This window comes from Cataglyphis hispanica, chromosome 19 (assembly GCF_021464435.1).
Source record: "Cataglyphis hispanica isolate Lineage 1 chromosome 19, ULB_Chis1_1.0, whole genome shotgun sequence".
Classification (NCBI taxonomy): domain Eukaryota; kingdom Metazoa; phylum Arthropoda; class Insecta; order Hymenoptera; family Formicidae; genus Cataglyphis; species Cataglyphis hispanica.
In genome coordinates this window covers 1,251,862-1,271,525 of record NC_065972.1, presented here as the reverse complement: position 1 = coordinate 1,271,525, position 19,664 = coordinate 1,251,862, and the positions used below count along the sequence as shown (strand labels likewise).

Below are 19,664 nucleotides of genomic sequence, written 5' to 3'. Positions count from 1 at the left end.
CATTATATTGCTATATAACTTGTACATTGCACTATAGGAACGATTTATTTATTGGAGCCGCGCGTTGTTAGTTAGCAAGAAAATCGTATGTCGTTCATGATCGTTCGCTGTTCACTCGTGAATAATTCGTTTTATATGTAAAAGAGATTACAAGAAAGTTTTACTCAGAAAAAAAAAAAGGAGAGAGAGAATGCGAAAGAGTACGTGTGTGTGAAGTAAATGGCATGAAGTAAATAATGCATAATATATTGTATATGTAAAAAATCGTGTGTATTCTCGTATTATAACTAGCTGTAATAATTTAATAAATCCTGTATATCGAAAAAAAAAGCACAAACACGAACTGCGTATATATCTCTCGCGTGTTTCTTTTTTTTAAATTTTTGCCACACAAAATTTTGCAGATTCTTTTTAGAGCTGATTCTTTTCTACATCCTTTCTCCATCCAAAGAAGTTTTCTAAATAATAATAAGAATAATATATAATAAAAAATATTTATGTAACGCGTAATATTTTAACACACAGAATGTATAATAAAATATATATCATCAAAACTATTTCTTTTTGTCTCTCAATAATATTATTACATATATGTATATTAAATTCTACACAATATATATAATATGACAGCATACAATATTAAAACATTTTCCAGATATTTTCAGAAGGAATTTTAATATAATCGTGATAGATTTCGCGAACTGCTGCTCGAGCTTTCGGAAGTTACAAAAGTTCCTTAATTAAAGAAATAACGTGCAATTAACGAAACCAATTGATTTTAATGAGAAAGCTTTACCTTGACAAGATGAAATGCACATCTTCGATAAAGGCGCATCTTTTTTTACTGAAGCGTTTTAAAATATCGCGAAAATTGACAATTCCTAAAAATATATAAATTAATATTGCAATATCTTATTTTAATATTTTTTTACTAATGCCTCGGCATTTTTGCTGAGAAAAAAATTAATCTATATATTCCGATAGTAATATTATGAGTAAATAATGCTAAAGCAACTGCCTCTCTCTCTCAATTTTAACTTCAAAACTAACTTAAACATGAAGAACAAAAGTATTCAAATATCTTCTGCTGTTTTCGAAGTAATTCGCAAACTACGCTGAAAGAGCAAGAAGTGAACTAAGAGTGAATTCACCATTTCATTCACGTAGAAACTTTATCCAGATTGAGTCTTTTATGATTTCTCATCATAAATCGCGCTCTAAAAAACAGAAAATCAAAAAAAGAAACTAAAAAGGAGCAAAAGACATGTACAACACGACGAGACACGAAACGGAAAGAAAGCAATCGTTTGCTGAGAAGAGATGAAAGAAAGTTAAAGATAATGGAAGGGACGGCGGGGAGGGAAAAAACCGGAAGCGAGAGAAAAATGAAAAAGAGAGAGAGAGAGAGAGAGAGTCGGGGTAGAAGGATGGGGGAGACAGGAAGGGAAATATCGAATGGCGCGCGAATTTTAACACGCATCGCTCTCCTTCGTCTCGCGCTCATCTCCCTTCATCTCACCACGCAGCCTCCGTAAGTTCCCTCCTCAGTATGATCCGCGCGGTCCGAGCGCGAGTACGCGTGCATTCCAGCCTATTATTTAGTTAGTTTCATCGCGAGACTATTTCGTGAAAAAAAAAAATGCTGATATTTGTGAAAAGAATTAAAGTTGAAGAGATTTTAGAGATTTTTTACGATTACCGAAACAAGCGATTGTGTCCTTAAAATACGTTACTCTTTCTCTTTACTTCCTTCTTTCTTTTGACTTTAAAAAAAAAAATTTAATTGATATATTCCCATAAAATAATCTTTGTGGAGACATTTACTTGCATCACACAAGTAGGTGAAATAAGTCCTCTCCTGTCAGACATAATTTTAATTTCTAATTGGTGTTTAATATTTTGTTGTCGATTTATTCAAACTTACATAAGTTACAAATTTGTGGAGAGCGTTTATGTTAAACTATTTGCATTAGTTGCCTATTTTGTTGCTTCACCAATATAACGTATATATAGGCGAATCTATCAAAAGTTTTGTAAAGCAAAGTTGGATTAAATTTTTAACGAGATAATCGACCGCCGTGTATAAGAGTGCTGCTCTGTTGGTTTTTAAGAAATTTATCTATCCGCATGATAATTTTTATCAATATTTATATGCTAAAAATCGATAGAATCGCTGCATTAGAAATAAATGTGAGAATTATTGTTACTAACTTTGTGTGAGTAAATTGAAGTATAAATTAACATTGAATTTAATTATACAAATGTTTAATAAATAGAAAGATAATTAAGATGGAGCACAACTTGAGGTCGCAACAATTCCTATCGTAATTGTCAACTTATTAATTGATTAAATAACACTAATTAATTTTTCACTTTATTATTATTTATCTTAATTATAATTTTTGCAGACATTTGTACCGCAAATAGATAAAATGAAAAATCCTCGATTTGACTTACGTTTTGATTTCGTATCAAATATCTTGTTGTCGATCTATCTCGGGATTCTTATTCGAATCCCGAGTTTTTCAAGCTTTTGTACATGAAAAAAGGAATCATGCTACTTTGCTATTCAAATATCGGACGAACAACTCGAGTTTTAATAAACCCAATGCCCGCAATCCATCTTGAATATCAAAGATTCAAATAATGCCATGAGATTCTATGGCATAAATTCATGGTATGCTACGCGGTCGCCGTACCGAAGGCGTCACACGACTCTTTGAAATTCAAATCAGCAGTATTTCTTAACAAGTTACTCTTAACGTTATTTAAACTAAATTACACATAGATAATTAAATTCTTTTAATTATAAATCTTCAAATTTTATTAAACAAACACTCGATTATATATTTTTAAATATAAAATTAAATTTTTTTTTCTCTCTCTTTTTCACAAAAAAAGTAAAAAATATCAATTCTGAATCTTTATCAGAGAATTTGAGGCTGAAAAAGTTGCAGAGAAACATACGATTCCTGGCAGAGTATCCTTGAAGTAAATCATCAAACTATAAAATTTACCTTCATACACTCGTGTAATCCTCGATGACTTTTTCCACTCATATTGTCAGTACTTTTGACGGACGTTGTTCCATTCGAACTTCGTTAAAGAATCTTTGATTGACTTCGTATAACTATGGGGGATGTCGTTTATAAATTTGTAACGTCTAATAAATTCTAACTCGCCAAAGGTCGCAAGGTCTCAGAAAGGGAATGGGGGTGGCAAATCGTGGACAAGCAAATAAACATTTACTTTTACTGTTTTGCCATCTGACAGAACTGTGTCGAAAGAATCGAGGAGAGAAAGGAACTATCTCGACTCGATATGAAATCGTGAGTGAAAATTTCGCGGAGCAAGCGAGATATGTGTCTCAGTGTTGCCGTGGGTTCGAAAAATGAACAAACTCCAGCGACGGCGAAACGAGAGTGTCGATGGCGTCGAGACGCGAGCGACAGAGATTGGAAAAGTAAGTATACGATCGTATAAAATCGACCGAAAGCTATTTCCTTTCGAGATCGGTTTACAGATTTTATTCGTCCCGATTCTAATTTATCCACATCCCATCGCGCAATCTTATTTGATTTAAAGAAGAGAATATCGAAATAATATTCCACGCCCCAATGTTCTTTCATTATATTTTTTACAATCAATTTTTAGATTTTTATAAACATTTTATAGATATATAAAATTTTTTATAGATGTAAATAATATATTCTTTTATATTATTATTTTTTATATTTTTACTTTGTTTTTTTAATTATTATTTTTTTTTATTCAGATCCTCACTAAAATCGCTATTAGAGTTGAAAGTAAAGCTAAGGCTCTAAGAATCAAAATGCTATAAAAATCCATTAAAAAATATAAAAGCAACTGAGATTAAGGAGGTATTAAGGGAGTATCACTTAGCTGTGCAAAGAAAAAAGTTCTTCCCGTTGAAGCACATTTTTAAGTGCAGTCACTTATGTAGGTGCAATTTGATTAGTTGCGACTATACGCTCTCATTAATCGCGATCCTTCTATCGATATCATTATGATGACGATTTCTTCATATAAGCCGTTTACATTCGATAAAAAAGGATAAAATATTTTATTAAACAAATTGCGCGCGATGTACGGAACCTGTTGCTCTTTAATATCGTGCCATTTTTTTAAATAATAGACATTTTATTCGTGTTATTTGATTTTATTTTGTCTTACTATTGCTGTCATAACACTCCTATCACGCATATATTTTTTATTTAGCAAAAACATTTGTATAAATAAAAAAGAAATGCATTGAACCTAAAATTTTGCATTTCACAGGAATGTAAATAATACTACAATTTCCGATTTTTTTCGTCCGTCGAAAGCGGACATAATCAGATTACATCGATCATCAGAGACATCGACTTTTCCTCGGGATTCGTTCCCTTTCTCTCCATCAAGAAAAAATTAGCGTGAAACATTCAATAATTGTGATTAAGTCACGTCATTCTACCGAAGAGATCGATAAGTTTCGCGTAGAGGACGAACTTAATTATTTATCTGGAAATTCTGATATATCGGGACAACGCCAAGATACTCGTAATATTTCAAGAATTTGACGAGATAATCAATACGAATCTAACAAAAATAAGCAGCCTAATATATTATTTAATATACATTATAGGACGGGGATGAAAGAAGGAAAACAAAAATGCGACTTTAATCAATCATCTTATAATAAATTTCGTAAGTAAAAAAATAATCGCCTAATCTTAGCACGTTGCTTCTATTTTAACACTCAAGAGTTGGATTTATACTTTAATATTCAAAGTGCTGCTGGAGTTTTAGCGCCATAATGGACGACAAACTTACCAAGGTGCAAAATGTGTTCAAAATAACAGAGATAGTTTACGTAAATGTTAACTTAGCTAACGCTAGAGTGTCAGACCGTGATATTTCTCGCCACTCAAGAATATTAATGAATAGACAGCACGATCAAGAGCACAATATGTATATATATATCGATTTGATAGGCAAACGACAATCTAATTAATTAACGACGTCTTTGCAGAGTAAACACAACTTTGCGACTACCGTCTTTCAGGGGGATCGTTTGCATTCTCTAATTAACAATTATTCCCCAGCTGACATGTCGTGCTGTCATTGGCCTTTAGAGGCATCGGCAGTCATCGCGAAGCCGTGTCACTTTCCACGCGGGACCGCTAATAAATTACATCCGTACATCTCCCATCATCGGTCCCGATGTCTCTTTCACTCCCTCTCTCTCTCTCTCTCTCTCTCTCTCTCTGGTAACGTCCGTCGGTACTATGCACTTCAACCGATGCACTTTCGCGGATCAAGCCACTTAGAGTGCCGCGCTCTTCGGCTTCTCTTCGAAACCAAAAAGCGCAACCTGGATGGATGCAATTTTGAAATTAAATTCGAAGAGTAGCTTCAAGATGCCACAGCTCTGGGATGAAATATCTCCTGCTAGGAGGCATCTTCTACCGTTATCTTCGAAAAATGTAATTTTTTATAAAACTTCGTCGTGTGCACGATTATTTATCTCTTATCTCTTTTCCAAGCATATGTATTCATTATAATTAATTATCCGCGCGTCTCTTTCTCTTCTCTCTCTATCATTATTAATATGTTAACAAATATGTCATTATGTTGATAATATTAATAGAATTATTATAATATACTATATAAAAAAATAACAATAGTAATTAATTTACTAATTTATAAGAGATGAACATTAAGTATTTAAGCAGAATAGTATATGAAGGATGTATATATTTTCTTTTTTTACGACAGTAACACATGTTATTAAATACACGCAAGTCATGTTTATTTTTATACACGAAATATTGAGATGCGCGAACTTTCTTAGATATAAATAAGTCAAGGTGCACTCTCGCAATATTCCATCATGACTATAATGCATCAACTTTATTATTCATGCCGTGCATTAACGTATCGTTATCAATTTTCCGCGTAAACCCAAACGGATAGTAGTCGAGTAGTGTGTCTAATGTTCCTCCTCTCCTCTCTCGTCCATGACCATGACTAACTCTCGGTTTCCGGTTTATTCGCAAAAAATCTACGCGTTTGCGATGATCTAAAGTTTTAATTACGCTAATTAAAAAATGCAAGTCTCGAATGGATTTTGCATGTCAATTATATAGATTTCTCATAAAGGGAAAACTCTTTTCAGTACAAATGTTAAAGAGTTATTAATCGCATATTTATTATAAAATAAAAATTATATGTATACGGGTAGGCTTGAGATTTTAAAGGAAATATAATTCAAACAAAAAGTCTCCCATAAAATTTCAAAGTCAAAAGCTCGAACGACCCACCCTGTATAAATATTTATACATAAATTACACATAATATAAATTATATTATAACTGTATTATAAATTTATGATTTTTTTTATTAATAACTCTTCTAAAGTACAAGTTATTTTTTGATGATTTTTGAGAAACACACATTCAAAACCGTAAAAAAATTTTTAAACATTAGAAAAAAAAATGAGAGAGAGAGAAAAGAAAAGAAAGAGAGAGAATTCATCTTTCATTCAAATTTTAATTTTGGTTCCCACGTTACAATTTACAACGAATGACAGGATCAGATAACGCGCGTCATTGGCAGGCAAACTTGCCGATGCGGCAATTTGTTCAGGGATCAGCATTGTCGCAAGGTGTGTGGAGAATACACGGAAGAAGGCTGTCGATATCCGGTACGTCAGTTAATCCAACCGGTTAGGTCGCGCGACTGCCGGCAGATAAATAGCGGGCCCCAAAGGGGATGACACTTTTGTAACTCCCCGTTTAAAATATCCGAAGAGAAAGACCGGCGCACATTCGATCTAACACCGATTTATCGATGTCCCCGATAAGTCTACGTGCCGACGTCTCGTCCTTTGTTTGCCTGGGAATAGCGGCGCTTTGTCCGCAAGATTTCACCCGCAATCAACGCGCAAACAGTCGTCTCCCCTTCCACCATTCTGACATCGTTATCGCTGTAAATTTCCGACGATAAAGATACCGATGACAAAGCTCGCTTTTGATAATTAAAAAGGAACAGATTAAGTGCACGCCTACGTTCCAGAAAAATTAATCTAATCCGCGGATTTAGAATTTACGTTGAAATTTTGAAGATTCAGATCTTTCAAAAGTTCAAATCTTCAGATTTTAATGAATACTGAATTAAATTAAATATGTACGGTATACATATAATTGCCGTTCTCTTTTTTAAATAAAAAAGTATAAAACTTCTATTGTAAAATATTCTGAACAATGATGAATTTTTATATTAAATATTTAATAATAAATTCTTTTTTCAAGAGGCAACCTTTAGTTTTATAATTAAGATTAAATTTGTAACTGTTCAATGCAAGTATGCTTTATGTCTAATCGTAAAAATATCGACAACACAATTATATTGATCCATGATTAAAAAAGACGCGCAGTGGAATTAATTGATTTACCCGCGTGATCAGCTGACAGCATCAGCTGATCTGATACACGCGACGTATCAAAATTTCGGAACATTGCAAAAAATAATCGTATCAATGAAATATGAAGAAAGCCAAATTTTATAATTTTTATAAGTGTATTATAACATTGATTATTTATTATTTAGGTTTTATAAATATTTGATTAATATATTTGTCTAATTTTTTAATCGTATAAATTTTAAAAAATTTTTAAGAGAAATGTATAAGAAACTTAATGGATTAAAATGAAGTCTATTATTTCTTTTTAGATTGTCGTTAGGAATACCTTGAACCGGCATAAGGACATCGTTCCAGCCTGTTTCACATTGCATCGATCGTGACTGACAGTAATAATTCCAAGGACTCCTTCGAGGCTCGTCATGCTGGTCCCGGAAGGCAATTTTACATCTTGGGTTAGCAACTGGACGACGATCTTGCACCAGGTGTCTTGCAACGACACCTTCGGTAGCTGCGCCGACGAGTGCGATACCGCTTCCGGCGAATTCGATCATCTCTGCACCACAATCGGAAGAGAAACCTTTGCTAACTCCTCTTCGATGACCCTTTTCTGCACGCCCTGCGATTATGCCAGTTGCAACGTGTCCTTGCTGCTCAACAGCCTCGAGAGCATCGAGGGCGTCTTCCTATCTAGGATACCAATGAGAAATTGCAACGCCACGTCCTTCGACGAGGAAGTAGGTTCTTAGAGAAGAAAGATGAAGCATCGAAATTCAAGAGCGGCTTTAAATTCAAGGATTTAAAATTTACATAATTAAAACACAAATTTCAAAATAAAAGCAATTTTCACACATAAAATTGAAATCTTAAAGAATTCTTAAAGAGCACTAATTTAGAGCAAAAATTTAAAAAACTTAAAAGCAAAATATACATTTTTCGTAATTTTTAATTTATCCTTGAGCCTTCAAAATTCTTTAAAATACAATAATTAAAAAATTTAAATATCCCAAAAAATTAAAAATTTTCTTCTTTTCTAAAAAAAAAAAATTTAATCTAAAAATATATATATGTTGAAAAACGTCTCAAGGTGAGCGACACGCAAAGATCTTCATCCAAAGCTAGAAGCGATAATTCAAGTCCGGGACAACGAGATAAGAGATTGTCGCCTTCCGCTACGACATTTCCGCAGAATTCAGCTATTCGTCTGAAACGAACAGAGGACGATACATAAAGCCAAGTGTTTTTCGCAGATTCTTGAATGTTCGCCGGTCGGCGGTATCGCCGAGGATTTGGCCGTGACCTGCGCCCATCGATCCAAGATCGGCAGCACTGCCGAGACGAAGATGCGTCGCTTCGACTGGAGCTTCCTGTTCGTAGCAGTCTTTATAGCCGCCGGCGGTCTCGGCAACATATTGGTTTGTCTAGCCGTGGGATTGGACAGGAGACTCCACAATGTCACCAACTATTTCCTGTTGTCGCTGGCGGTAGCCGATCTTCTCGTCAGCCTCTTCGTCATGCCTCTGGGTGCCATACCGGGCTTTCTGGGTGAGACTTTTTTATTATTATTATTATTATTTTCTGCCCGTTTCTCAAATCTGAATTTTAAAATCGTTCCTTTAATTTTCTGAAGGAGAAAGAATTTACAGTTTCTCGTCTTATTGAGTGACGCAAAAATATATCTCGGAAATATCTTCAAGTATCTCAATCGGAAAGAAGAGAAACGAGAATCTCGAGTGGGACAGAGTAGAATAAGGGGGGTAGGAAGGGGAGGAGAGTTAAGAGGTAAAACGACGGGAATTTTTCGACGGAATTTCACGGATTTTCCGCCGAGAGGATAATAGACGCGCGGTAAAACGAAGCGGAATCTACAAGAAATTGCGTACGCGCGATCGGATTACTCATGTAATACAATCCTGGCTTAAGACGTGGCGATATACGGCGAAACGACGCGGAAATGAGAGACGACACGCACGGAGGGCGTCCCTCTTCAGGTCTCGTGCACGCCGTTGCGAAATTTCATGTATAATACAAGCAGGTAATGTGGCCCCGCAGTTATAATGCTGTTAATTAAGTACAAAATTGCGTCATCGTCCTTGTAAAAGTTAATTACAAAATGTGACGTGACAACTAAAAAAAATTGACGATTAGATTCAGAATTGTCTCTCTCTCTCTCTCTCTCTCTCTCTCTTGGTCCCCCGATGCAATTTATTAAAGATTTTCAAGATCATTTCATCAAGATCCGAGAGATCTAATCACTATGATTGATTTCTACCGCATTAATTTATTATTCCGAAGCTTTAATATTAATTAAGTTCAAGATTGCATCTACTTTCGATATAATTTGAAATTTAATAATTAAATCAAGAATTGTTCCTACATTTTTAATTATGACATGAGAAAAATCCATTAATTTATTTCAGCAGCAAAGAGAAGATTACATCATTAACCGTTGATTATTTTATGATTTTTGACGCATCCATCCATGGTAAAATTTGAATAATCTCTTCCCTTCTCAGATTTATGAACGATCGATCGGCTTGCCATCTCCGTGTTCCTTTCTCTCTCCTTTCCGCTGTCAAGGGACGACTTTATCCACGAGTTTTCGCGTCACGTGCCCGCGCTCCAGCTCCATCCTTCACGTGGAACACGTCGACGACACGCGCGGCATTAGCGGACTCATCGTCGCCACTCGTTTATCTCGTGTACGCGACAGCTTTTGCTCCGCGACCTGGAAGGAGTAATTTCCAGGAGCGCGCATCGAGTCCTGGATACTTAAAATCCAGTACGCGTGACGCGTTCGATTTTATCGAGTCTCTCATTAATGTGAAAGACCGGTGTGAAACATTAAGGGAATTTTCCATCTCCGCGAGCCTCTCTAACAGCTGATTCTAATGTCGCTGAGGAAATGACGGCGAGATTCGCAAAATTTCCCTCCCCGGGAAAAATATTTGTAAGAGCGATCATCCTCTCCGAGTTTTTTCCACGCCAGGGGGTGTGAATCCAGTGTGGTCATTAAATTTAAAATGTCTGAACCTTTGACACTTTTAGATTTTGTAATCGCGGATTTAAATCCCAAATTTTCCTCCTTTGGAAAACTGTGAACTCTTTTACAAACTTCAAATGCCGAATGTCTGTCTCTTTTGTATAAAGAAATTTGATCAGAATTTCGTTATTAGATTTTCTTCACCACATTTATATGTAGAATAATTCGCAATTGATGAAATTTTAGATTTCTTTCTTTATATAATAAATATACTAGAATATAGAGAGAAATATAAATTATTAATAAATATTAAAATACTTGCACTGAAATATGATTTATACTAGTCTTCTCTCTCTTCTCTTAAAGACTAATAAACAAGAATTAGCGTTTTGGCAATATTACGCCGAATAATTCTCGACGTCCTTGATCCGATTACAGGGTGTCATGATTATAGCGCTAATTAATTCGCGTTTCGACTGAAATTGCGAGCAACGAAGCACGCCGTATGGCCATTAAGTACTTTCGAGTGTCCAATCTACGTCGGCACGAGATGACAGCCTACAATTATCCTCGCGATGACGCGTCCTATCTGTCATAAATCGTAATGAAATTGACGTTAAGCACATCCTCAAACTTTCGGCACATTTAATTACAAAGTTTGATCAGTAATTTATGATACTGTATAAACGATCTAGAAAAAAAATATAAAGTTGAAGAAATTTTAAGAATTCAATCATTTTATAGCATTTGTAGAATCATATCGTATAAAATACAAAAGAATAATTGAATAATAATAATCTAATGTAATTAGATTTTCTCATTTTTATTTATCTTTTTTTTTTTTTTATTTACTTTACTGATCGCGATATGTTTCATTGATGGTTGTAAAACAAAAGGGGTAGCAGAGGCAAGTGTCAGTCGGCATCCGCTGGCGAACACGCTGTGAAATCGGCGTACAACCGAATAAAGCTCGCGCTCCTTTTTCCCTCGCTCTCGTTACACTCGTTAAGCCGCACGGCGGCTCATTTCCGACGTTTGTTCTCATACGTTATCCCCGTCGGGGATACAGATGACTAGAAAGTGTGCGCATTGCGAGCACCTTGTTAGAGAGATGTGCGCGTCGGCGCGTGGCAAAGTGGCCTTTGTGGGGCTGAAATTGGCAAACTCGCCGCCCCGGTACAATGCGAGTGTTTCGTATTCAGCGACGTATTCGCATCTTCACGCGCGAACTATCGAGGGAACGGCAGGAGGGAGAGGGGGGGAGGGGGCTGCCCTTTTTTACATCCCAATTCTTTTTCGTCAATGCACTCTCGAGAAAAACCTCACGCAATTTCGAAGCCGCTAACTCGCTAAACTTTCCCTTTCAGAACGAAAAAAAGTATAGCATTGCACAGAATTGACAATAATAAGAATAATAAATTCGAGTATCTCTCTTTCTCTCTCTCTCTCTCTTTCCTCGTAAATTATTTAAATTGAATAATACAATATGTGCAAATCCAATGAGAAAGAAATTTTTAATGAGATTTAGAACAAATTTTGTATATAATTTTTATTGAAGCTTATTTCTCTATTTGTTATTCATGTTTCTTTTTTTTTTTTCTCGTTTATACATATTTCACGTTTCCGAATTTCCCTGCTCGAATTTTATTCTTGCCCCTTGCGTTTTTCTCGCGTGTACTTAAGTCTTTATTGCAGCGTGTCTGCTCATCAAGGCGTGCTTTAATCTGTTACTAATGAAATTCCTCGCAACATAGTATTTGCGAGATCTTAATATAATGCGACTATATGCAAATTTTTGGGGTTACTATGCGTCCTCAGAAATTCTACGCTTCTCGTCTTAATTTTCACAACGAATACAATGCACGACGCGCGGACTAATTAAGTTGATTATTACAACCGAATTATAATATTCATGATAAGGGACTGATTAAAAGAGGATACTATATCTCAAATTATTCATCTTCATTCACGGTTCGTTAAATGTCAATTATATTCGGCAATAATAATTAGAATTAGCATTAGAATTTGTATACATGAGATTAAGAGAGACCTTGTAAAATGAAATGATAAAATTATTCGTGACCTCAAGGTTTGCAATCGACAGCTTTTCACATCTGCGATCGAAAATTTAATTAATTAAAGACATATTTATAAATCGTCGTTATACTTTATCGGATTGCTTTATCTATGCTTCGCAAATCATCTGTTTGAAGAATCTATCATCACACGATATAGTCACTCGCTGTTTGCTTAATCCTTGGAATAATATTGGGTTCGTTGCATACGAAATATTGGATTCTGAAAGTTCCAATTTTATGGCTTTTACTAAATAAACATTCTGCGAAATAATCAAATATCACGTGGTATGACAAAGTGATATAGCTATTTTGCAAAAATACTTTTTGATTTTTTTTAAAATATTTTTTTTTTTTTTTTATTTAAATCATGGCATATTTTTAATATATAAGAAATTATATATTATTATTTAATATTTAAAAAAAAAATTACAGGTTATTTGAGAATTATAAATTTTCGCGGGAGAAATAAATACGGCTATTATTCATCGAACCACAAACGATCGAATAGCAGCCCCTGTTCGGAACGTATCAGCGGATACGTTTTCCACCGCGAATCTTTGAAGCGACAAAAATACATCACCGACTTGTAGAATCTGCCCGCGCAAAGTGACGGTTTGTGTAAACGCATTTCCGACATTTGACGTCGTTTGATGTGATCCCATTCATCACGTGGATGCATCGTGCGTTCCACAGCTACGTCTCTCTCTCTCCCTCTATCCGCACGCTACAATAAAGACTATTCTCTTAAGTTATTTTTCCATTAGTCTCTTGCGCACGAAGGGAACGTACGTCAGGAAACGTTAAAACGTTGGTTTGATAAAAGCCAAAAATTCAATAGTGATATCGCGATATATCCGAATCCTTTCTCGTCACATATACTCCGTTAATGAATACCCACGCAAAAAGATCGCGCAGATTCGCCATTAATTAATTTCTTTTGAAATTTTTTACATACGTGAGATCTTCTAGAATTGGGAAAATTATACAAATATTTAATTTGTTTAATTAGAAAATTTTAAAAGAAAATAGATTATAATATAAATTTAAATGAAAAATAAATTATGCGATCAATTATTATCTCTCTCGATTAATTACTCTAAATATTATTTCAACTATTAGTTGCTCACCGATTCGATAACTCGAGATACGATTGAAACTTGATAAAGCTCAGGTTTCTTTTTAATAATTTTTTTAGCCATTTTTTTTTTTTTTTATTGAAACTTGAATTTTATTTTTGCTGCTGATGTCATATATGAAACTTCTCAATCCTCTTTTTTCAAATTAATAACGAATGTCGTCTACATGACATTTCCAAGCGAGTTGATTTTTATATTTAATTATACATACACATAAATGCATAAATTTTATTTATATGAAACAATAAAATAAGCTTCCATAAACGCGCGCGAACTCCATTCTCTAAAGATATGGAGGATATAAGAGGATTTGGAAGTAAGAGAGAACCTCTCAATTTCATCGCGAATAATAGATCGTCCAAAATCGGCCAAATCATTTCACGCAACTCAGTCTTCAAAAAGCTTGAGCTTCTCGGCTTTCACAAACTTTCCAGGTTACTGGCCATTCGGAGTGATGTGGTGTAACGTGTATGTGACATGCGACGTGCTCGCATGTTCGGCCAGCATAATGCACATGTGCTTCATCTCCCTGGGCCGTTACCTGGGCATCCGTAATCCGCTCAGGACACGTCACACGTCTACCAAACGGATGGTGGGTTTCAAGATCGCCGCTGTCTGGTTGCTGGCCATGTTGGTCTCCAGCTCCATCACGGTGTTAGGTAAATTATTATTACATTCTTCTCCCCATATCTCCATTTACTCTCTCTCTCTCTCTCTCTCTCTCTCTCTCTCTCTCTCTCTCTCTCTCTCTCTCTCTCTCTCTCTCTCTCGGAGAGGGTGTAAACATGCCCCGATATGGACGGACACGTATTTTGTAAAGCGGGCGAACATGAAGGCGCAAACAAACCTTAAAGAATCGCTTTTGAGTAACGGGAATTGCGTTTCTGCGCTTCGTTGTTTGCCCATTTATAAAGTATACAATTCCCTTTATTCCGGATAATTCTATTATAAAGAAATTTAGGACAAATCGCTGCCGCACAGTCGTGTTTTTCCATTAATCTTCACACTTCGCGATGATAGAAAGACTCCTTTAAGGATCTTCATTTTTCTACATTTTTGAGAGAAATGTGAAGAGAATCTAGAGAGCATATACGAGAGATATCTCGAGAAGAGGTATTTCTCGGTTTTTACAAACCTTTCGCAAAATAAAGAGTGAAAAAGTGATGATGCCACATAATAGACATAATGCACATTTATCAGGGCGCGATATTTAGACTTTCGATGGCTATTTTATATGGATAATTACTTTCTTTCGATCTCCCATTATGCAAATAATCCAATGAAAATTCTGATTAACCAAGTTATACAAATTTCTCAGAAATTTCACGTAAAACTCCGCTATTATCTCTCGACAAAGTCGATTGCGCAAAGTTGATCGAGCTTAAATTCAAGGCTTGATAATAATTTTCCCTTTGACGCAAATGTTATCGTGTTAAAATTTCAAAACAAACTTCGAGCAAATTCGGAGAATGCATCCATGCACCTTGAAGGATAATCGACAGTTAATCAAGAGGTGTGACAAAAACTGAAACAGCCAGAATTTCGTTCTTTCAGGCATCATCAATCCCTCGAACATCATGCCGCATCCGAGGGTATGCGTTATCAATAACCGAGCGTTCTTCGTGTTTGGCTCCCTGGTCGCCTTCTACATCCCCATGATCGTTATGGTAGCGACTTACGTGTTGACGGTGCAGCTATTGCGCAAGAAGGCGCGATTCGCGGCCGAACATCCGGAAGGTGATCACTTTCGTCGATTAGGCGGCAGATACGCATCCGCAAAAACGTCATCATCCACGGCGTCATCATCGTCCACTATCACCACGTCCACCGCCATGAGATCGTCCTCTTCGTCGGCGAGATTGATCCGTACTTCCGGTTACAGCGCTGAAAAGGAAAGGTAAGAATTAGAGAAATTCTTTCTAAAAATAAATAATATAATAATCATTATATATGATAATGTAACTTAAAATTATATTATATTATAAATAAATTATAAATTAATAATAATAATAATAATTATTATTATATATACATACAAATTATAATATAATTTGTATTATATAAATTCTCTTAATATTATATATTTATTATAAAAATATATAAATGTATAAAATAAGTTTATGTGTGCGTGTAGGTGAGAGAACAGAGAAAATAAATACATATGAATAAAAATATTTTATTATTAAAAAGTATATTAATTGTAAAGTAATTACAGAAAAGGGGGATAGAGCTTTTTTTATTTCTGCCATTTACATGCTGTTATTTTGATTAACACTTTCTCGAGAACACTAAAAATTTAGAAAATTTAATTCAATTGTCGGAACAGCGACAAATGCGGAGGTATGAGAAAGGTCCTGCCACATCTAAAGTTAACAGTGAATGGCGCCGGAAGCCCTGCTCCAGGATCACGGCTCAAGTTGAAAGTGGATCAGGCAACCCAAACGCCGGAGAACATCGCGCGCGAAACACGAAACTTCACCCTCAGGGCCTTGAAACTGCAATTGAACGTCACGCCCAACAACCTAAACCTCAGGTACAGATTTTTCCGCGAAACACGAAAAAAAAAGACTATAAATTCTACGCGTTAAAAAATTCCATGTCTTTTTTTTTCTTCAAGATCAAGAGTGTCCTTTCAGATTCCTGGCAGGACGAGCGAAGAAAAGATCCTTGGCCGCAAACGCGGTAGCGACGGAACAGAAAGCGAGCAAGGTTCTGGGCCTAGTGTTTTTCACCTTCGTGTTATGCTGGGGGCCGTTCTTCCTGCTTAATATCTTCTTCGCTGCGTGTCCCGCGTGTTCTGTGCCGAAACACGTGGTGGACACGTTCCTCTGGCTGGGCTACGTGTCTTCGACAATCAATCCGATCATTTATACCATTTTCAATAGGACTTTCCGCGCCGCGTTTATCCGCTTGTTGAAGTGCAAATGCTCGAGGTATAATTAACAGTTTTTGTAATTGTTATTATTTTGATTTTTAAATTATTATTATTTTTTTTTCTTTTTTCAGTATCTTAACAATTTTATAATACACATTGTAAATTATTATTTCATTGTTTGGCTTTTTCTATTTTATTACTTTTAATAAGTTTCTTAAGTTTTTCGAAAAATAAATAAAAAGAAATAAATTAACTTTCAAATCAGCATTGAATTTACAACGAATAATAATTAATATACATAATTGAAAGAATTTATATTATTACTTGTAATAATTTAAATTCAATTTTTTCCAAATATGTATTTTGATTATTCTATTTTTATTGCTCTTTCTAATATATTTCTAATAAAATAATAAGTTTAAAATTCTTGAATTTTAATATTATTTTAATTTTTAATTGTGGTCTTTTTATTTTATTTTATTTTATTTCACGATGCTTAATTTCATTTCTAAGGAAAACATAATCAGAAATTCTATATTTAATTCTGCGTTTCTCTAATTAAACTTTCAGTATTATATAAATGAGAACTTTAATTGAAAATTATGCGCTTCTTGGAACTGTAATTAAGCATCGTGATATGGTATAAAAAACAAATTGCATTAAGAATTCAAATAATATGTATTACAATTTTTTATTAGAATTTTTAGAAATTATTATTTTATTAAAAATATATTAAATATAATAAATATAATAAAAAAACAACAAGAGAAAATAAAATATGATTGTTTTGTAAAAATTTTATAGAAAAAATTTCTTTTATTTTATGTAAATTTAATAAAAATTATTCATTTAGGTCTGTGAGGCCTTCGAGATATCGTTTCGGTACGGAGAGCGGAAGGGGGGCAATGGGCCTGTGCACGTCGGGTGCTCTTCCACTGGCCATTAGCCTTCAGGGTACACCTTTATTAAGCCCAACACCAAATCCCACGCCGACACCGGCGTCAGAAAGCTCGTTCATGACGATGATGCATCGTACACCGAGTTCACTCTACCGAGACACCTTTTTAGTTCACGAACCCGATCAGGGCAATCATTAACCTCGTCCATTAATTAATTAATTTCGTAATGAGAGAATATACTGCGCAACACGATTTTTGCAGCGAGAATAATTGATTTTAGTTAAAAAAAAAACAGTGTACAAATAAATTTTACCATATAAATGAATATGGAATTGTTTCTTAGAAAAAGTATGTATATATATTTTAGTTTGCATTTTAGTTTCCTAATTCTAAACATTTTTGAGTCAACTAAAATCACACACACACACACACACACACACAGACATACAGTTGAGAGTAACTGAGTGGCTTTTCAAACTAACTAAAATCATCCAATAGAAGAAGGAGAAGAAAAAAGTTTCCTAAGTTTGTTATCCATCAAAAAGAACTGCGGAATATTTTAATACTTGGCAAATTTTTTTTAAAGTTCTTTAATCAATAAGTATTGTAGAAATCTCGCAATTTTAGGAATCCATGTATACAAAAGACAAAATAAAACTATATTACTATTTTAGTACCAGCCCCATTCATTTTACCTGATACACGAATCTTCTTTTCCCGCAATTTCTATATATATTTTATCCTTTCTTAATATAACGTAAAAATTGTAATCATAAGTTTTTTTTCATAGAAAAAATTAAATATCAATTGTTTAATCATCAACTTTAAATATCTAAAATAATAAAAAAAAAAAGATTTAGATTTGCAAATTGAGATAAAGAGCTTCGATACGACATATATTTTTTGCACAATTAATTTAAAATCGTATAATATTTTTAATTACTTATAAGTAAAATAGATTAGATGGCTACCAGTCAGCTTTGAAAAAAAAACAGGCAAATTTTATTTAAAAAATATATGAAATGCAGTATTGAGACTGCCATCTAACAAAAGTTTCCAAAAATTTTAATAAAATACTTTTCAACTGACAATCCCGATCTCCCTCAATATTTTGATGTACCTTGCCAGAGTCAGATAAAATTCACCTCGATCTTATCAACGCGCGAGAACAATCTTCTCCCGCATTTATCCTCAGTAGGAGAACATTCACTGGATTGAATTGAATTTGCATGCGAAAATCCCTTCGGGGTTCTGATGATAAACTAAAGTATGATAATATGTCGTGCTGTTTACAGATTCCGCGAGATGACGTCAGCAATGCGAAATGAGAATATCCTCTCATGTTTACGATTTCTACGAGACAAAATTTATCGACGATAAAAGAATGGTTCGCCGATAAGAAAAAAGAATTATCCATCATCTCCTGTTTGTCAAGTTCGCGTCAAGACCTAATTGCTTAAAAAAGTTCTTCCGGCTGTGTGGAAAAATAATGCTTTAATCGGTATCGACATCGGCATTGAAATATCAATCAAACCTTCACTCTCAGAACTTCCGGACGTAAGTTTCAGAAGTATCTTAAAATTTGTTAAGAGCACAGGATATACGGAAAAGTAGATTTTTCCTCAATAAGAAGTAAATAAATCCATAAATTAAAAAGTCGACAACGTAATATATTACAAATATTATTTTTCAAGTTCTTATTTTAAACTTTTTTTTAAATTTCTTATTTTATTTTTAATTTTAAGTAAAATTTTAATTCAAGACAATTTAATTACAGAAAAATATCTAACAATAAATTTTGATTATAAAAGTATTTTTATTTATTATACTTTAAAATAAATTCATATAATCTAATATATATATTAAAAGATGTTAATGGTCATTTAATTTTAATTGAGGTTTAATTACATATGTATAAATATTGAAATTAATTTAAAAATATAAATTATTTTAAAATATATTTAAAATCGCGTATTAAAAAATTGTGGAATAATATTGCTATTCCCTTTTCGGTTTCAACACCTGGCAAGTTCCTAGTTTGTTGACGGCAGCTGTTCGACCTAGTTGGCATGCAAGAATAAGACGAACGATTATTATAATCCGCAGTCGGGAGCGTAATTGAGTTGGAAAGAATTTTCATTTGCCGATTCGACAACATAGTTGGATTATTCGCCGCGGATACTTGCCGTTGGATTATTTCGCGAAGCGAAGTTTGTGCTGCCTTTGGCTTTGTAGAAGCCAGTTTGCGGAATCGTTGTAATTATGTTTGA

At 34.3% G+C, this 19,664-nt stretch overlaps 1 protein-coding gene across 4 annotated transcripts; it reads left to right on the top strand.

Moving 5' to 3' along the window:
• The first annotated feature begins 1,541 nt into the window (after positions 1 to 1,541).
• LOC126856517 (alpha-1D adrenergic receptor) lies at positions 1,542 to 18,036 on the top strand. 4 transcript variants are annotated; one of them, XM_050605077.1, is made up of 10 exons: positions 1,543 to 1,837; positions 3,188 to 3,463; positions 4,646 to 4,707; positions 7,735 to 8,160; positions 8,674 to 8,968; positions 14,055 to 14,279; positions 15,175 to 15,517; positions 15,947 to 16,153; positions 16,257 to 16,553; positions 17,349 to 18,036. In XM_050605077.1, exons 4-10 carry the CDS (start codon positions 7,846 to 7,848, stop codon positions 17,590 to 17,592), a joined length of 1,926 nt encoding a protein of 641 aa, XP_050461034.1. In that variant the 5' UTR covers positions 1,543 to 1,837; positions 3,188 to 3,463; positions 4,646 to 4,707; positions 7,735 to 7,845; the 3' UTR covers positions 17,593 to 18,036. The 4 variants fall into 4 exon arrangements, with proteins under 4 accessions (XP_050461035.1, XP_050461034.1, XP_050461033.1 ...); XM_050605076.1 differs by lacking the exon at positions 4,646 to 4,707 and having other exon boundaries at positions 3,274 to 3,463; XM_050605075.1 differs by lacking the exon at positions 4,646 to 4,707.
• Positions 18,037 to 19,664: the final 1,628 nt, after the last annotated feature.